Below are 22,376 nucleotides of genomic sequence, written 5' to 3'. Positions count from 1 at the left end.
TCTTGATAGCGAAGTTATAAAACTCTCGATATCTCGAGATCTGCCTTGATAGCGCAGTTATAAAACTCTCGATATCTCGAGATCTGTCTTGATAGCGAAGTTATAAAACTCTCGATATCTCGAGATCTGTCTTGATAGCGAGGTCAGGAAACTCTCGATATCTCGAGATCTGTCTTGTTAGCAAGACTAGATAACTCGATATTTGTCATATCAAAATATTAATAATCTCTCTTACAAATTACAGAATAAGTTGTAAACATAAATATCAACCAATTTTTTTATTTCTAATTATGCATTCCGTCAAGCACACATTTTTTGTAATAAACTTGGACTTTCCCCTATCAATTAATTATGTAGATTACAGTAGTTTATGGTTGATGCAGCCAACCGTGTCCTAGCTGTTTCAGTTTTTATATACAAATTAAGACATAGGCTTGGCTGTGACATGCGCACTAATGCCGTATTATTTCCGACCACTTTCGTTGTATATATTACACCTCACAAGTTACCCGGCCATATTGTTACAGCTATGGCTACTGCAGTAAGAGTTGGGTTGGTACTTCTACTTGCACTGATACTGTCGAGTTCGGCAAAGTCAGCAGACAGTGAGTAATTATGTTAATTTTCTGTTACTGTACTATTAGTTAGTAAATGTTGATTTGTAAATTTAATTGTGTATTTATTATATAATCAGAAAACAATTATTAAAGGTAAAAAACTAATCTTAAAAACAAACTTCATACATACACTTGTTTATATGTAAAAAAAAAAAATCTGTATCGAAATATATCATTGTGTTTGATGCAAATGTTTTAAAGATATAAGAAGTAAGTGTATTAAGAGGTATTATACTCAAAGTCCTAGTATGTTTAAATTTGTGCAATTAATGAAAACAGATAATAGAAAAGATTTGTCAAATTTAGCAAAATTTATCAGATTGAGCAACAAAAAGCGAGAGAGTTGAGCACAAATAGTCTTATATCGTAATAATATAAATGTAGTATCGAAGCAGTGGTTGTATTAAATATGATAATTAGATTAGATAATATAATGTAACGTCTCAATGTATTGTGAGATGGTTAATGAATGTAAGGTGAGAAACGGGTAGATGTAATGTAAGAACATTAGTGAATGTAAATTGATTAACGTTTAAATATAATGGAGTATAATAAATGAATGTATTGTAAGGAAAGTATAAATATATTGTGAGAACAATAATGAAAAATTACGTAAGTAACGTATAAATGTAAATTGAGAATATTATAACGTTGTGTGTGACATAGAAATTAAGTAAGTAACGTATAGTGTAAGGTGGGAATATTGAAACATGTGTGACATAGAAACTTAATGTGAGAACATATTGTATCGAGGATAATTATGTGAGATGTCTCTCTACACTATACAAACGTGTACGCTGCGAGTGTGTTGTGTGTCTGTACATATGGTATTGTTTTTCCTGTCTGCACTGTATATATATGCACTGTACTGATAAACCAAATGGTTTAAAGTAATAAAGAACTGAACTGAACTGGTTAAATGCTATGAATTATATTGCATCAAAATTAAATGCGCTCATTCATAATTCTCGTAGGTGCATACTGCCTTAACAGTAAATTACAAATAAATTAAGCGTCAAAGTATAGTTTTTGTTTGAGTATTCTCAAAGATATAACATTTTGTATCTACTTCAAGAAAATCTTGCCCAAGCGATTCCCGGAAACCAAACTAAAAAAAACAAAAACAAAAACAAAACAAAAACAAACAAACAAACAAAAACAAAGCAGTTGACGCCATACCATTTCACAATTGTTTGCATGATATATTATAGTATGTATTGTCATCTACTTGTTGGCATTAAAAAAGTTCTGTAAATTTAGATAATTCTATGCCATTCTCATGATAAGATTTTTTTTCATGTGAATATTAATGCTTGCTATATGTATGTGACTATTAATGCTTGCTATATGTATGTGAATAATAATGCTTGTTATATGTATGTGAATATTAATGCTTGCTATATGTATGTGGATGTTGATGCTTGCTATATGTATGTGAATATTGATGTTTGCTATATGTATGTGAATATTAATGCTTGCTATATGTATGTGAATATTGATGTTTGCTATATGTATGTGAATATTAATGTTTGCTATATGTATGTGAATATTGATGTTTGCTATATGTATGTGAATATTGATGTTTGCTATATGTATGTGAATATTAATGCTTGCTATATGTATGTGGATGTTGATGTTTGCTATATGTATGTGAATATTGATGTTTGCTATATGTATGTGAATATTGATGTTTGCTATATGTATGTGAATATTGATGTTTGCTATATGTATGTGAATATTAATGCTTGCTATATGTATGTGACTATTAATGCTTGCTATATGTATGTGAATATTGATGTTTGCTATATGTATGTGAATATTAATGTTTGCTATATGTATGTGAATATTGATGTTTGCTATATGTATGTGAATATTGATGTTTGCTATATGTATGTGAATATTAATGTTTGCTATATGTATGTGAATATTGATGTTTGCTATATGTATGTGAATAATAATGCTTGCTATATGTATGTGGATGTTGATGTTTGCTATATGTATGTGACTATTAATGTTTGCTATATGTATGTGAATATTGATGTTTGCTATATGTATGTGAATATTAATGTTTGCTATATGTATGTGAATATTAATGCTTGCTATATGTATGTGAATATTGATGTTTGCTATATGTATGTGAATATTGATGTTTGCTATATGTATGTGACTATTAATGCTTGCTATATGTATGTGAATATTGATGTTTGCTAAATGTATGTGAATAATAATGCTTGTTATATGTATGTGACTATTAATGCTTGCTATATGTATGTGAATATTAATGCTTGCTATATGTATGTGAATAATAATGCTTGTTATATGTATGTGAATATTGATGTTTGCTATATGTATGTGAATATTAATGCTTGCTAAATGTATGTGAATAATAATGCTTGTTATATGTATGTTAATATTAATGCTTGCTATATGTATGTGACTATTAATGCTTGCTATATGTATGTGAATATTGATGTTTGCTATATGTATGTGAATATTAATGCTTGCTATATGTATGTGACTATTAATGCTTGCTATATGTATGTGAATATTGATGTTTGCTATATGTATGTGAATATTGATGTTTGCTATATGTATGTGAATATTGATGTTTGCTATATGTATGTGACTATTAATGCTTGCTATATGTATGTGAATATTGATGTTTGCTATATGTATGTGAATATTAATGCTTGCTATATGTATGTGAATATTGATGCTTGCTATATGTATGTGACTATTAATGCTTGCTATATGTATGTGAATATTGATGCTTGCTATATGTATGTGAATATTGATGTTTGCTATATGTTTGTGAATATTAATGCTTGCTATATGTATGTGAATATTGATGTTTGCTATATGTATGTGGATGTTGATGTTTGCTATATGTCTGTGAATATTGATGCTTGCTATATGTATGTGAATATTAATGTTTGCTATATGTATGTGGATGTTGATGTTTGCTATATGTATGTGAATATTGATGCTTGCTATACATAATGTATGTATGTGGATGTTGATTTTTGCTATATGTATGTGAATATTGATTCTCGCTATATGTAAGTGAATATTGATTCTTGATATATTTAAGAAGAATTTTTCTTCTTGTAAACATAAAGTTAAGTCTTATCTTAAAATTAATGAAGCACATGTAATGCCATGCTTAAATATATGTATATATCTATATACATGTTTTTTTTATCATTTATTAAGCCTGTCTCAATTTTGCTAGATCCCCTTCTTTAATTCCAACTTTTGTGCCCTAATGGGTCAAAAAAGGATGCAACAGCGTATTACATTCATAATTCATTAATGTTATGCTGTGATAACTCAAAAAACGGTAGGGAATACCAGCGTGGTAACGAAATTATATCTCTACCTCAAAATCGGTAGGGAATACCAGCGTGGTAACGAAATATATCTCTACCTCAAAATCGGGAGGGAATACCAGCGTGGTAACGAAATTATATCTCTACCTCAAAATCGGGAGGGCATACCAGCGTGGTAACGAAATTATATCTCTACCTCAAAATCGGGAGGGCATACCAGCGTGGTAACGAAATTATATCTCTACCTCACAATCGGGAGGGCATACCAGCGTGGTAACGAAATTATATCTCTACCTCAAAATCGGGAGGGCATACCAGCGTGGTAACGAAATTATATCTCTACCTCAAAATCGGGAGGGCATACCAGCGTGGTAACGAAATTATATCTCTACCTCAAAATCGGGAGGGCATACCAGCGTGGTAACGAAATTATATCTCTACCTCACAATCGGGAGGGAATACCAGCGTGGTAACGAAATTATATCTCTACCTCAAAATCGATAAACCTATGACCAACTATGTACATATCTATTCCTGTAGATTAACATAGACCACCTTTGAAAATACAAGGACAATTATACCACCTGTTCTGGCCGGGTAATCGTTTTTCGTTTTGTCAATTACACCCGCCATACAATGTGTAATTACTTTGATGGCATTAACAGTTTCCAGGTGAAATCAGTGTGTACATAGACAAAAATATGGACAAATTTAAATATAACCGACAATATTTAGTTGATGACGTTTTACAACCAAGCATTATTTGCAGTGAGCATTAGCTTTAAATAGAGTTATCTTCTAAATACATTATAATTGCCATTCTTATGTATTTAATTAAAAAACATTTGCCTCAATAAAACAGCTAAGAAATTAACCATAACGACACACTTTGTTTACGGTTGAACGTATGCTTAAATGAGTTAGCCGTATCAACTACAATGAATTAATGAGGATCAACAGATTCCGAAACTGAACGAAAAAAAGTTTCTGAAATCCTTATTTGCTTGTGTACGGACTGTATCTTTAACTGGTTAATCTCTCTTCACATAACACCTGTCAACAGCAACACTATACCACATATGATGATAAACAACAAATCTTAAAGAACAACAAAAGAAATCTATCCATGGGTCCATTTACTCTTACCACGGGGCTGCCTGCTTCACCTCTCATAAACATCAGATTGGCTCTTTTGACATAAACATCAGACAATACCAACATAACGAAACTATAATTCTAACACAAAATTGATCAAAATAGATCAGCATGGAGATCAAAAGTACAAGGTGTCCAGAAAGTCAGCTTCTCCGGCTTCATCGACGACAACGGCCAAATATATCTAGATCAAATCCGAGTTACGTCATATTCTTAAACTTTAAACTAGGGTGGTGACAACGGAACCACAAGGTATACCAAACATCGAGCACGTCTCACTAATACCCGGTAGACTTGGTGATAGATTCTACCCATAGATGTGTCAAGGTATACCAAACATCGAACATGTCTCACTAATACCCAGTAGACTTGGTGATAGATTCTACCCATAGATGTGTCAAGGTATACCAAATATCGAACACGTCTCACTAATACCCGGTAGACTTGGTGATAGATTCTACCCATATATGTGTCAAGGTATACCAAACATCGAACATGTCTCACTAATACCCGGTAGACTTGGTGTTAGATTCTACCCATAGATGTGTCAAGGTATACCATACATCGAACATGTCTCACTAATACCCAGTAGACTTGGTGTTAGATTCTACCCATAGATGTGTCAAGGTATACCAAACATCGAACACGTCTCACTAATACCCAGTAGACTTGGTGTTAGATTCTACCCATATATGTGTCAAGGTATACCAAACATCGAACATGTCTCACTAATACCCGGTAGATTTGGTGTTAGATTCTACCCATATATGTGTCAAGGTATACCAAACATCGAACATGTCTCACTAATACCCAGTAGACTTGGTGTTAGATTCTACCCATAGATGTATCAAGGTATACCAAACATCGAACACGTCTCACTAATACCCAGTAGACTTGGTGTTAGATTCTACTCATAGATGTATCAAGGTATACCAAACATCGAACACGTCTCACTAATACCCGGTAGACTTGGTGATAGATTCTACCCATATATGTGTCAAGGTATAAACATCGAACATGTCTCACTAATAACCAAGTAGACTTGGTGATAGATTCTACCCATATATGTGTCAAGGTATAAACATCGAACATGTCTCACTAATAACCAAGTAGACTTGGTGTTAGATTCTACCCATAGATGTGTCAAGGTATACCAAACATCGAACATGTCTCATTATACCCAGTAGACTTGGTGATAGATTCTACCCATAGATGTGTCAAGGTATAAACATCGAACATGTCTCACTAATAACCAAGTAGACTTGGTGTTAGATTCTACCCATAGATGTGTCAAGGTATACCAAACATCGAACACGTCTCACTAATACCCAGTAGACTTGGTGTTAGATTCTACCCATAGATGTGTCAAGGTATACCAAACATCGAACATGTCTCACTAATACCCAGTAGACTTGGTGTTAGATTCTACCCATAGATGTGTCAAGGTATACCAAACATCGAACACGTCTCACTAATACCCGGTAGACTTGGTGTTAGATTCTACCCATAGATGTGTCAAGGTATACCAAACATCGAACATGTCTCACTAATACCCGGTAGACTTGGTGTTAGATTCTACCCATAGATGTGTCAAGGTATACCAAACATCGAACATGTCTCACTAATACCCAGTAGACCTGGTGTTAGATTCTACCCATAGATGTATCAAGGTATACCAAACATCGAACACGTCTCACTAATACCCAGTAGACTTGGTGTTAGATTCTACCCATAGATGTGTCAAGGTATACCAAACATCGAACACGTCTCACTAATACCCGGTAGACTTGGTGTTAGATTCTACCCATATATGTGTCAAGGTATACCAAACATCGAACATGTCTCACTAATACCCAGTAGACCTGGTGTTAGATTCTACCCATAGATGTATCAAGGTATACCAAACATCGAACACGTCTCACTAATACCCAGTAGACTTGGTGTTAGATTCTACCCATAGGTGTATCAAAAATTTAACAATTATATTTCGTAAATGATGATTCTCTGTTTGATTTTCAGATGAAAATGGAATGACCTTTGACACTGTTGATCTGACGTACAGAGTGAACGACCTGGAGCTAAAACAATCAGGTAATTTTCCCATGACGTTTTAGCGGGCTGAAGTTAGCAGCGGATTCGTTATTCGAATCCCCAATCCGCTGCTGGCAGCGGGTTCGTTATTCGATATCCCCAATCACATATAATAAGAAAAATACTTATATGTAACTGAATCTCTAATCCACGGCTGAAACGGATTTGTTATTTCAATCCAATCGTCAAAACGTCAATAAAAAGAAACATCATTTAAACATAAAAAACCGAATCCCCAATCCGCTGCTGGCAGCGGATTCGTTATTCGAATTCCCAATAACGAATAACGAATCCGCTGCTAACTTCAGCCCGCTTGACGTTAGCAATTTGTATGATACGTAAGAAATTATCCTGTAGATAGGTGTGTTAAAATCTTTTTTTTTATTTGGCATTTTAAGCATATTACGTTTATTTGTCTGTTGTTGCATACAAAAAGTGACAATTCTTACCTTTATATTTATTTATATCTGGCAATCATTAGTGGTTTCTTTAGTTCCTTACATGGATAATCAACAGGTATTTCGTTATAAAAATGACATATTTACAACCTTATTATTAATCAGATAGATTGAAACCTGCCAATTTTTCAAATCGAAGCGAAGATAGATAAATTTGTTATTTTGCTGTATTTCTGAAATATTCTTACTAGTTTTTGACAAAATACTCACATGACGTTAGCTATTAATGCACAGACTCTCCGATAACAGCAGAAAACGCTTAAATTGCGTTGATCAGTCCTTTCAAAATGGCGCCGTCAAGTTGACGGGAAGTAACGTCACAAAAAAATGTCGTCATGAATTTCGTTACTGTTTTCCGTACTTTTCGACACTATTCATTTTTCGATGTTTTTAATTTTATTTTTAGGTACATGTATATAAAATGCAATAAAAAGAAAATTGAATAACTTACCCTTTTAATATAACATATATTTTACTCGTATGACCGCATATTTCGATATTTTTCACTCGTGCGAAGAATCGATATTTTTAATACTTGTGAAATATATGTTATATCAAACGATAAGCCATTTAATATCCTCTATATATTTTATATCAAACCTAATGGTCGTTCTCTCTTATATTTACAGCTTTCCCGATTTTTCAGCCCGGTAGTTTCTCAAAACAAGAATTGACAGACCATGCCAAAAGGACACTTAGCAAAAAACCGAGCAGCAAACGGAAAAACAGTACGTATTGAGTTATAAGTTATCAAAAATTACATTTAAGTTGTTGTTTTTTGTAAACAACAAGCTATTCACTCCGAAAAACATGATTCAAATTTCCTTCTGGATGTCCTCCCTTTTATCACTCACGATTCCTGGATGGTTTTATTGATCATATCCTCACTATAAAGTAATCACTTTGTCAGAGCGTCTGCCCGGGCCTGCATCTGTCCACGATAAATCGGTGTACAAGATAGTTATTGAACCCTTCGTCAGATTTATATCATATTCACACCATACCATCACAACACAGTCTTAAAACCTATACAATTGATAAGGTTTTTGTGGTCAAAATAAAAAAAAAAAATGTTTGCTAGGTATCTCTTGACCCCCTGGACAGATTTTAGTCCATAATAATACCACAGCATCAAAACATGAATGTTTCACATTATTATATCGTGATAATCATCATAAAAAGTCTACGATCAAAGGACACACTCGACTCCATTGGCAATAAAAGGCAGTCTTTAAAACATCACACTCGCCTGAGATTGACAGCATTACATCACACCGTCAATGTCTTCATATTGACACCATTACATCACACCGTCAATGTCTTCATATTGACACCATTACTTCACACCGTCTTCATATTGACACCATTACATCACACCGTCAATGTCTTTATATTGACACCATTACATCACACCGTCAATGTCTTTATATTGACACCATTACATCACACCGTCAAAGTCTTCATATTGACACAATTATATCACACCGTCTTCATATTGACACCATTACATCACACCGTCAATGTCTTCATATTGACCCCATTACATCACACCGTCAATGTCTTTATATTGACACCATTACATCACACCGTCAATGTCTTTATATTGACACCATTACATCACACTGACAACGTCATCATATTGACACCATTACATCACACCGTCTTCATATTGACACCATTACATTACACCTTCAATGTCTTCATATTGACACCATTACATCACACTGACAACGTCATCATATTGACACCATTACATCACCCGTCAATGTCTTCATATTGACACCATTACATCACCCGTCAATGTCTTCATATTGACACCATTACATCACACCGACAACGTCTTCATATTGACAGCATTACATCACACCGTCAATGTCTTCATATTGACACCATTACATCACACCGTCAATGTCTTCATATTGACAGCATTACATCACACCGTCAATGTCTTCATATTGACAGCATTACATCACACCGTCAATGTCTTTATATTGACACCATTACATCACACCGTCAATGTCTTCATATTGACACCATTACATCACACCGTCAATGTCTTCATATTGACAGCATTACATCACACCGTCAATGTCTTCATATTGACAGCATTACATCACACCGTCAATGTCTTTATATTGACACCATTACATCACACCGTCAATGTCTTCATATTGACAGCATTAGATCACACCGTCAATGTCTTCATATTGACACCATTACATCACACCGTCAATGTCTTCATATTGACACCATTACATCACACCGTCAATGTCTTCATATTGACAGCATTACATCACACCGACAACGTCTTCATATTGACACCATTACATCACACCGTCAATGTCTTCATATTGACACCATTACTTCACACCGTCTTCATATTGACACCATTACATTACACCTTCAATGTCTTCATATTGACACCATTACATCACACTGACAACGTCATCATATTGACACCATTACATCACCCGTCAATGTCTTTATATTGACACCATTACATTACACCGTCAATGTCTTCATATTGACCCCATTACATCACACCGTCAATGTCTTTATATTGACACCATTACATCATACCGTCAATGTCTTTATATTGACACCATTACATCACACCGTCAATGTCTTTATATTGACACCATTACATCACACCGTCAAAGTCTTCATATTGACACCATTACATTACACCGTCAATGTCTTCATATTGACAGCATTACATTACACCGTCAATGTCTTCATATTGACACCATTACATCACACCGTCAATGTCTTCATATTGACAGCATTACATTACACCGTCAATGTCTTCATATTGACAGCATTACATTACACCGTCAATGTCTTCATATTGACACCATTACGTCACCCGTCAATGTCTTTATATTGACAGCATTACATCACACCGTCTTCATATTGACAACATTACATCACACCGTCAATGTCTTCATATTGACAGCATTACATTACACCGTCAATGTCTTCATATTGACACCATTACGTCACCCGTCAATGTCTTTATATTGACAGCATTACATCACACCGTCTTCATATTGACACCATTACATCACACCGTCAATGTCTTCATATTGACACCATTACATCACACCGTCAATGTCTTCATATTGACACCATTACGTCACCCGTCAATGTCTTTATATTGACAGCATTACATCACACCGTCTTTATATTGACAGCATTACATCACACCGTCAATGTCTTTATATTGACAGCATTACATCACACCGTCAATGTCTTCATATTGACACCATTACGTTACACCGTCAATGTCCTCATGTTGACACCATTACATCACCCGTCAATGTCTTCATATTGAAAGCATTACATCACACCGTCAATATCTTCATATTGAAAGCATTACATCACACCGTCAATGTCTTCATATTGACACCATTACATCACACCGTCAATGTCTTTATATTGACACCATTACATCACACCGTCAATGTCTTCATATTGACACCATTACGTCACCCGTCAATGTCTTTATATTGACACCATTACATCACACCGTCAATGTCTTCATATTGACACCATTACGTCACCCGTCAATGTCTTCATATTGACACCATTACATCACACCGACAACGTCTTCATATTGACACCATTACATCACACCGTCAATGTCTTCATATTGACACCATTACTTCACACCGTCTTCATATTGACACCATTACATCACACCGTCAATGTCTTCATATTGACACCATTACATCACATCGTCAATGTCTTTATATTGACAGCATTACATCACACCGACAACGTCTTCATATTGACACCATTACATCACACCGACAACGTCTTCATATTGACACCATTACATCATACCGTCAATGTCTTTATATTGACACCATTACATCACACCGACAACGTCTTCATATTGACACCATTACATCACACCGTCAATGTCTTCATATTGACAGGATTACATCACACCGTCAATGTCTTCATATTGACATCATTACGTCACCCGTCAATGTCTTCATATTGACACCATTACATCACACCGTCTTCATATTGACACCATTACATCACACCGTCAATGTCTTTATATTGACAGCATTACATCACACGGTCAATGTCTTTATATTGACAGCATTACATCACACCGTCAATGTCTTTATATTGACACCATTACATCACACCGACAACGTCTTCATATTGACACCATTACATCACACCGTCAATGTCTTCATATTGACATCATTACGTCACCCGTCAATGTCTTCATATTGACACCATTACATCACACCGTCTTCATATTGACACCATTACATCACACCGTCAATGTCTTTATATTGACAGCATTACATCACACCGTCAATGTCTTCATATTGACACCATTACATCACACCGTCAATGTCTTTATATTGACACCATTACATCACCCGTCAATGTCTTTATATTGACACCATTACATAACACCGACAACGTCTTCATATTGACACCATTACATCACACCGTCTTCATATTGACACCATTACATTACACCTTCAATGTCTTCATATTGACACCATTACATCACACCGACAACGTCATCATATTGACACAATTACATCACACCGTCAATGTCTTCATATTGACACCATTACATCACACCGTCAATGTCTTCATATTGACACCATTACATCACACCGTCAATGTCTTCATATTGACACAATTATATCACACGGTCAATGTCTTCATATTGACACCATTACATCACACCGTCAATGTCTTCATATTGACCCCATTACATCACACCGTCTTCATATTGACACAATTACATCACACCGTCAATGCCTTCATATTGACACCATTACATCACACCGTCAATGTCTTCATAATGACACCATTACATTACACCTTCAATGTCTTTATATTGACACCATTACATCACACCGTCAATGTCTTCATATTGACAGCATTACATCACACCGTCAATGTCTTCATATTGACAGCATTACATCACACCGTCAATGTCTTCATATTGACCCCATTACATCACACCGTCTTCATATTGACACAATTACATCACACCGTCAATGCCTTCATATTGACACCATTACATCACACCGTCAATGTCTTCATAATGACACCATTACATTACACCTTCAATGTCTTTATATTGACACCATTACATCACACCGTCAATGTCTTCATATTGACACCATTACATCACACCGTCAATGTCTTCATATTGACACCATTACATCACACCGTCAATGTCTTCATATTGACACAATTACATCACACCGTCAATGTCTTTATATTGACACCATTACATCACACCGTCTTTATATTGACATCATTACATCACACCGTCAACGTCTTTATATTGACACCATTACATCACACCGTTTTCATATTGACACCATTACATCACACCGTCAATGTCTTTATATTGACACCATTACATCACACCGTCAATGTCTTCATATTGACACAATTACATCACACCGTCCTCATATTGACACCATTACATTACACCTTCAATGTCTTCATATTGACACCATTACATCACACCGACAACGTCATCATATTGACACCATTACATCACCCGTCAATGTCTTTATATTGACAGCATTACATCACACCGTCAATGTCTTCATATTGACACCATTACATTACACCGACAACGTCTTCATATTGACACCATTACATTACACCTTCAATGTCTTCATATTGACACCATTACATCACACCGACAACGTCATCATATTGACACCATTACATCACCCGTCAATGCCTTGTTATTGAGACCATTACATCACACCGTCAAAGTCTTCATATTGACCCCATTACATTACACCGTCAATGTCTTTATATTGACACATTTCGTCACACCTTCAATGTCTTTATATTGACACCATTACATCACACCGTCAATGTCTTCATATTGACAGCATTACATCACACCGTCAATGTCTTCATATTGACACCATTACATCACACCGTCAATGTCTTCATATTGACAGCATTACATCACATCGTCAACGTCTTCATATTGACACCATTACATCACACCGTCTTCATATTGACACCATTACATCACACCGTCAATGTCTTCATATTGACACCATTACATCACACCGTCTTCATATTGACACCATTACATCACACCGTCTTCATATTGACAGGATTACATCACATCGTCTTCATATTGACAGCATTACGTCACACCGTCAATGTCTTTATATTGACACCATTACATCACACCGTCAATGTCTTCATATTGACACAATTATATCACACCGTCTTCATATTGACACCATTACATTACACCTTCAATGCCTTCGTATTGACACCATCACACCGTCAATGTCTTCCTATTGACAGCATTACATCACACCGTCAATGTCTTCATATTGACACCATTACATCACACCGTCAATGTCTTTATATTGACAGCATTACATCACACAGTCAATGTCTTTATATTGACAGCATTACATCACACCGTCAACGTCTTTATATTGACACCATTACATCACACCGTCAATGTCATCATATTGACACCATTACATCACACAGTCAATGTCTTTATATTGACACCATTACGTCACACCGTCAATGTCTTCATATTGACACCATTACATCACACCGTCTTCATATTGACACCATTACATCACACCGTCAATGTCTTCATATTGACACCATTACATCACACCGTCTTCATATTGACACCATTACATCACACCGTCTTCATATTGACAGGATTACATCACATCGTCTTCATATTGACAGCATTACGTCACACCGTCAATGTCTTTATATTGACACCATTACATCACACCGTCAATGTCTTCATATTGACACAATTATATCACACCGTCTTCATATTGACACCATTACATTACACCGTCAATGCCTTCGTATTGACACCATCACACCGTCAATGTCTTCATATTGACAGCATTACATCACACCGTCAATGTCTTCATATTGACACCATTACATCACACCGTCAATGTCTTTATATTGACAGCATTACATCACACAGTCAATGTCTTTATATTGACAGCATTACATCACACCGTCAACGTCTTTATATTGACACCATTACATCACACCGTCAATGTCATCATATTGACACCATTACATCACACAGTCAATGTCTTTATATTGACACCATTACGTCACACCGTCAATGTCTTCATATTGACACCATTACATCACACCGTCTTCATATTGACACCATTACATGACACCTTCAATGTCTTTATATTGACACCATTACGTCACACCGACAACGTCTTCATATTGACACCATTACATCACACAGTCAATGTCTTTATATTGACACCATTACATCACACCGTCAATGTCTTCATATTGACACCATTACGTCACCCGTCAATCTCTTCATATTGACACCATTACGTCACACCGACAACGTCTTCATATTGACACCATTACATCACACCGTCAATGTCTTTATATTGACACCATTACATCACACCGTCAAAGTCTTCATATTGACCCCATTACATCACACCGTCAATGTCTTTATATTGACACCATTACATCACACCGACAACGTCTTCATATTGACACCATTACATCACACCGTCAATGTCTTTATATTGACACCATTACATCACACCGTCAAAGTCTTCATATTGACCCCATTACATCACACCGTCTTCATATTGACACCATTACATTACATCGTCAATGTCTTCATATTAACACCATTACATTACATCATCAATGTCTTCATATTGACACCATTACATCACATCGTCAATGTTTTCATATTGACACCATTACATCACACCGTCAATGTTTTCATATTGACACCATTACATCACACCGTCAATGTCTTCATATTGACACCATTACATCACACCGTCAATGTCTTCATATTGACACAATTACATCACACCGTCAATGTCTTCATATTGACACCATTACTTCACACCGTCTTCATATTGACACCATTACATCACACCGTCAATGTCTTCATATTGACACCATTACATCACACCGTCTTCATATTGACACCATTACATCACACCGTCTTCATATTGACAGGATTACATCACATCGTCTTCATATTGACAGCATTACGTCACACCGTCAATGTCTTTATATTGACACCATTACATCACACCGTCAATGTCTTTATATTGACACAATTATATCACACCGTCTTCATATTGACACCATTACATTACACCTTCAATGCCTTCGTATTGACACCATCACACCGTCAATGTCTTCATATTGACAGCATTACATCACACCGTCAATGTCTTCATATTGACACCATTACATCACACCGTCAATGTCTTCATATTGACAGCATTACATCACACCGTCGATGTCTTCATATTGACAGGATTACATCACATCGTCTTCATATTGACACCATTACATCACACCGTCAATGTCTTTATATTGACACCATTACATCACACCGTCAATGTCTTTATATTGACACCATTACATCACACCGTCAATTTCTTCATATTGACACCATTACATCACACCGTCAATGTCTTCATATTGACACCATTACACCGTCAATGTCTTCATATTGACACCATTACATCACACCGTCAATGTCTTCATATTGACACAATTACATCACACCGTCAATATCTTCATATTGACCCCATTACATCACACCGTCAATGTCTTCATATTGACAAAATTATATCACAGCGTCTTCATATTGACACCATTACATTACACCTTCAATGCCTTCGTATTGACACCATCACACCGTCAATGTCTTCATATTGACAGCATTACATCACACCGTCAATGTCTTCATATTGACACCATTACATGACACCGTCAATGTCTTCATATTGACACCATTACTTCACACCGTCTTCATATTGACACCATTACATCACACCGTCAATGTCTTCATATTGACACCATTACATCACACCGTCAATGTCTTCAAATTGACACCATTACATCACACCGACAACGTCTTCATATTGACACCATTACATCACACCGTCTTCATATTGACACCATTACATCACTCCGTCAATGTCTTCATATTGACACCATTACATCACACCGTCAATGTCTTTATATTGACACCATTACATCACACCGTCTTCATATTGACACCATTACATTACACCTTCAATGCCTTCGTATTGACACCATCACACCGTCAATGTCTTCATATTGACAGCATTACATCACACCGTCAATGTCTTTATATTGACACCATTACATCACACCGTCAATGTCATCATATTGACAGCATTACATCACACAGTCAATGTCTTTATATTGACACCATTACATCACACCGTCAACGTCTTTATATTGACACCATTACATCACACCGTCAATGTCATCATATTGACACCATTACATCACACAGTCAATGTCTTTATATTGACACCATTACGTCACACCGTCAATGTCTTCATATTGACACCATTACATCACACCGTCTTCATATTGACACCATTACATGACACCTTCAATGTCTTTATATTGACACCATTACGTCACACGGACAACGTCTTCATATTGACAGCATTACATTACACCGTCAATGTCTTCATATTGACACCATTACATCACACCGTCAATGTCTTTATATTGACACCATTACATCACACCGTCAAAGTCTTCATATTGACCCCATTACATCACACCGTCTTCATATTGACACCATTACATCACACCGTCAATGTCTTCATATTGACACCATTACATCACACCGTCAATGTCTTCATATTGACACCATTACATCACACCGTCAAAGTCTTCATATTGACCCCATTACATCACACCGTCTTCATATTGACACCATTACATTACATCGTCAATGTCTTCATATTAACACCATTACATTACATCATCAATGTCTTCATATTGACACCATTACTCAGCAAGTCTTCATATTGACACCATTACATACACGTCAGTTTCATATTGACAAACCCTTACATCACCCGGGGAGATGTTCATATTGACACCATTACATCACACCTCAATGTCCCTTTATTAAAAAGACAACGCAATTTCAATCACACCGTCCCAAAGTCTATATTGACACCATTTCTCACCCAAAACCCACCAATACACCTACTAAGAAACCTCAATGTCTTCTATTGACACCATTACACATCACACCGTCTTCATATTGACCATTACAAAAACAAATCATACACAACACACACAACCCGTCAAGTTCTTCATATTTACACATTACAAACACACTCGTCCTTCATATTGACACCCTTACTCACAACCCGTCCCTTTATATTGACAAATTACATCACAACGTCATTCAATTGACCATTAAATACACGTCAAGTCTTTATATTGAACCATTACTTACCCTCAATGCTTATATTGCAAAACCCCATACATCACCCCGTCTTCAATGACACCATTACTACACCTTTAATCCTTCTATTGACCCCTTACTCAAGTCAATCTCATATTGACAGCATTACCTCAAAAACGCGTCATAGCTTCCCTATTGACACCATTAAATCACAATCAAGTCCTTCAATTTGCACCATTACAACCCAAACCAAACCGCAAAAATTTCCCTTTATATTTGACAATTACCCTCACACACCGTCTGTCTTTATTGACACCATTACATCACAACGTCAATGTCCTTTATATTGACACCATTACCAATCCAACCCCTCAATGTCTTCATATTGACACCCCCTTACCATCACACGTCATTCCATATTGACCCAATACATCACACCGTTCAATGTCTTCAATTTTACACCATCTCACACGTCATATGCTTCAAACCCCCATTACAAAAAAACCCAAAAACCGTCAATGTCTTCATATTTTACACAATTCACACAACCTTTTTCAATTACTCACCTTTATATTACCCCTTTCCAGCCCATTACCCAATTCCAGCAAACAGCAAGAACCGTCAAAGTCCCATCATGGGGTTGACACCATACAAGCTTCAAAATTTCAAGTCTTCATATTGCACCAATTCCATTGACGAAATCCACCCTCATTCTTCATATTGACACCCTATTATCACACCGTCTTCATATTGACACCCAATTACAACACCTTCACTGCTTCTATTGACACCATTCCAACCCGTAATGTCTCAAATGACACATTACCTCCCCAATTTCCCCCATTCCCTTTATATTGACACTTACATCACACCGCAGTTTTTCATATTGACCCATTACATCACCCGTCCCTTTATATTGACACCATTACATCACCACAAAAACACCCCGTCAATGTCCTTATATTGACCAGTACATCAACATTTAATACACCATACAACCGTCCAATGTTTTCAATTGGGCACCATTACCTCACCCGACAACGTCTTCAATTGCCCATTACATCACACCTCAAGTCTTCATATTGACACCATTACATCACACCGTCATGTCTTCATATTGACACCATTACATCACACAGTCAATGTCTTTATATTGACACCATTACGTCACACCGTCAATGTCTTCATATTGACACCATTACATCACAACCGTCTTCATATTGACACCATTACATGACACCTTCAATGTCTTCATATTGACACCATTACGTCACACGTACAACATCTTATATTGACAGCATTACATTACACCGTCAATGTCTTCATATTGACACCATTACATCACACCGTCAATGTCTTTATATTGACACCATTACATCACACCGTCAATGTCTTCATATTGACCCCATTACATCACACCGTCATCTTCATATTGACACCATTACATCACACCGTCAATGTCTTTATATTGACACCATTACATCACCACCGTCAATGTCTTCATATTGACACATTACATCACACCGTCAATGTCTTCATATTGACACCATTACTTCACACCGTCTTCATATTGACACCATTACATCACACCTCAATCTTTTATAATTTACACCCTTACTCCCAAAGTCAATCTTTCATATTGACACAATAAACACCGTCAATTCTTCATATTGACACCCTTACATACACACCGTCTTTTTTATATTGACACCATTACATCACAAACCCTCAAGTCTTCAATATTGAACCATACATCAACCGTCTTCATATTGACAAAACCCTTACATCACAAACCCTCATTTTTAAAATTACACCATTACATCACATAAAACCGTCAATGTCTTCATATTGAAACCATTACATCACACCGTCTGTCCATATTGACACCATTACTCACACCGTCTTCATATTGACACCTTACTCACAGTTTCATATTCCGCATTACTCACATGGTCAAGTCTTCATTTTACTAAATCACACTTTTTCATATTGACACCATTACTCACACCGCTTCAATTTACAGATTTCCCCTTTAATTAAGATTATCCCCCCATGTCTTTAATGCAAATTTCACACTACACGTTCAATGACCATTTAACCTCCAGACAACCCTTAATTCCCCCAAGACAATTATCCCATTTACACCAATGTTTTTTGAAATTCTCCAAACCTTTTTCTATTAAATCCTCAAAGTCTTAATTGGCCTTACTCAAGGCTTTATATTGAAAAATTTAACCTCACAAAAAAAAAAAAAAAAAAAAAAAAAAAAAAAAAAAAAAAAAAAAAAAAAAAAAAAAAAAAAAAAAAAAAAAAAAAAAAAAAAAAAAAAAAAAAAAAAAAAAAAAAAAAAAAAAAAAAAAAAAAAAAAAAAAAAAAAAAAAAAAAAAAAAAAAAAAAAAAAAAAAAAAAAAAAAAAAAAAAAAAAAAAAAAAAAAAAAAAAAAAAAAAAAAAAAAAAAAAAAAAAAAAAAAAAAAAAAAAAAAAAAAAAAAAAAAAAAAAAATTTTTTTTTTTTTTTTTTTTTTTTTTTTTTTTTTTTTTTTTTTTTTTTTTTTTTTTTTTTTTTTTTTTTTTTTTTTTTTTTTTTTTTTTTTTTTTTTTTTTTTTTTTTTTTTTTTTTTTTTTTTTTTTTTTTTTTTTTTTTTTTTTTTTTTTTTTTTTTTTTTTTTTTTTTTTTTTTTTTTTTTTTTTTTTTTTTTTTTTTTTTTTTTTTTTTTTTTTTTTTTTTTTTTTTTTTTTTTTTTTTTTTTTTTTTTTTTTTTTTTTTTTTTTTTTTTTTTTTTTTTTTTTTTTTTTTTTTTTTTTTTTTTTTTTTTTTTTTTTTTTTCTCACCCCCAAAAAAAAAAAACCGTTTTTCCCTTCTAAATTGGGGCCCCAAAAACCCCCCCCAAAAAATTTTTTTTACAAATTTCACCCCCCAAAACCCCGGGGCCAATTGTCTTTTCCCCAAAAAATTTTTTAAAAAAAAAAACCAAAATTTAAACATTTAAAAAAACCGGGGGGGTTTTTTTTTTTTTTTTTTTTCCCCCCCCCCATTGTTTTTTTTTTCCCCCCCGTACAACAAAGTTAAATTTTATATTGACACCATTACATCACCCGTCAATGTCTTCATATTGACACCATTACATTACACCGTCAATGTCTTCATATTGACAGCATTACATCACACCGTCAATGTCTTCATATTGACAGCATTACATCACACCGTCAATGTCTTCATATTGACACCATTACATCACACCGTCAATGTCTTCATATTGACACCATTACTTCACACCGTCTTCATATTGACACCATTACATCACACCGTCAATGTCTTCATATTGACACCATTACATCACACCGTCATTGTCTGTACAACAAAGTTAAATGTTAAAGGTTCCCCTTGACAACATTTCAGGACAGATCGCCTTTTTTTATTGTTGATCGGACGCAGATCAAATAGAAATGAGATCCACTTCATTGCTGACGTCAGCATGTCATATAGATATCATTACACTATTATAACAGAATCAGACATATGTTTAAAGAGAGCAAGAACATACGAGATACATGCCATTCGAAATACATACTTTTTCTATTTTGGAAATTCTGCTGTAAACAAAAACATGTTATAGAATGTAATAATTCAAAGATAGGGAACCACTCTAAAAATGAAAGTTGAAGAAGATATTCGTTTTTTAACAGTGTTTTAAGATGCTCCTGTTCCGGTAAGATCACGTGATCTATTCTGCTGCCCACGCCCACATTTACTCTGCTGCCTCACAAGGACTATATGATGTCGTTTATCCTCACAAGGACTGTATGATGTCGTTTATCCCCACAAGGACTATACGATGTCGTTTATCCTCACAAGGACTGTATGATGTCGTTTATCCTCACAAGGACTATACGCTGTCGTTTATCCTCACAAGGACTATATGATGTCGTTTATCCTCACAAAGACTATATGATGTCGTTTATCCTCACAAGGACTGTATGATGTCGTTTATCCTCACAAGGACTATACGCTGTCGTTTATCCTCACAAGGACTATATGATGTGGTTTATCCTCACAAAGACTATATGATGTCGTTTATCCTCACAAAGACTATATGATGTCGTTTATCCTCACAAGGACTGTATGATGTCGTTTATCCTCACAAGGTCTGTATGATGTCGTTTATCCTCACAAGGACTATATGATGTGGTTGATCCTCACAAGGACTATACGATGTCGTTTATCCTCACAAGGTCTGTATGATGTCGTTTATCCTCACAAGGACTGTATGATGTCGTTTATCCTCACAAGGTCTGTATGATGTCGTTTATCCTCACAAGGACTATACGCTGTCGTTTATCCTCACAAGGACTGCATGGTGTCGTTTATCCTCACAAGGACTATACGATGTCGTTTATCCTCACAATGACTATATGATGTCGTTTATCCTCACAAGGTCTGTATGATGTCGTTT

The 22,376-nt window shown here is 35.2% G+C and overlaps 1 protein-coding gene across 1 annotated transcript; it reads left to right on the top strand.

The window, feature by feature from the left end:
* Positions 1 to 437: 437 nt before the first annotated feature.
* Positions 438 to 21,759, top strand: LOC117317073. The gene is made up of 4 exons (XM_033871860.1): positions 438 to 605; positions 7,121 to 7,192; positions 8,280 to 8,378; positions 21,610 to 21,759. Exons 1-4 carry the CDS (start codon positions 446 to 448, stop codon positions 21,615 to 21,617), a joined length of 339 nt encoding a protein of 112 aa, XP_033727751.1. The 5' UTR covers positions 438 to 445; the 3' UTR covers positions 21,618 to 21,759.
* The last annotated feature ends 617 nt before the right edge of the window (positions 21,760 to 22,376 follow it).

The sequence above is a fragment of the Pecten maximus genome, chromosome 18, assembly GCF_902652985.1.
Source record: "Pecten maximus chromosome 18, xPecMax1.1, whole genome shotgun sequence".
In the NCBI taxonomy this organism is placed as follows: domain Eukaryota; kingdom Metazoa; phylum Mollusca; class Bivalvia; order Pectinida; family Pectinidae; genus Pecten; species Pecten maximus.
This window is presented reverse-complemented; position numbering and strand designations above follow the sequence as displayed.

What these genes read in the sequence shown, in the direction of transcription:
- LOC117317073 (XM_033871860.1), top strand. Translation starts at nt 446, where the DNA reads ATGCGCACTAATGCCGTATTATTTCCGACCACTTTCGTTGTATATATT. An exon ending in TTCGGCAAAGTCAGCAGACA is followed by an intron (nt 606 to 7,120) that starts GTGAGTAATTAT and finishes TTTGATTTTCAG; the next exon opens with ATGAAAATGGAATGACCTTT. An exon ending in CCTGGAGCTAAAACAATCAG is followed by an intron (nt 7,193 to 8,279) that starts GTAATTTTCCCA and finishes TTATATTTACAG; the next exon opens with CTTTCCCGATTTTTCAGCCC.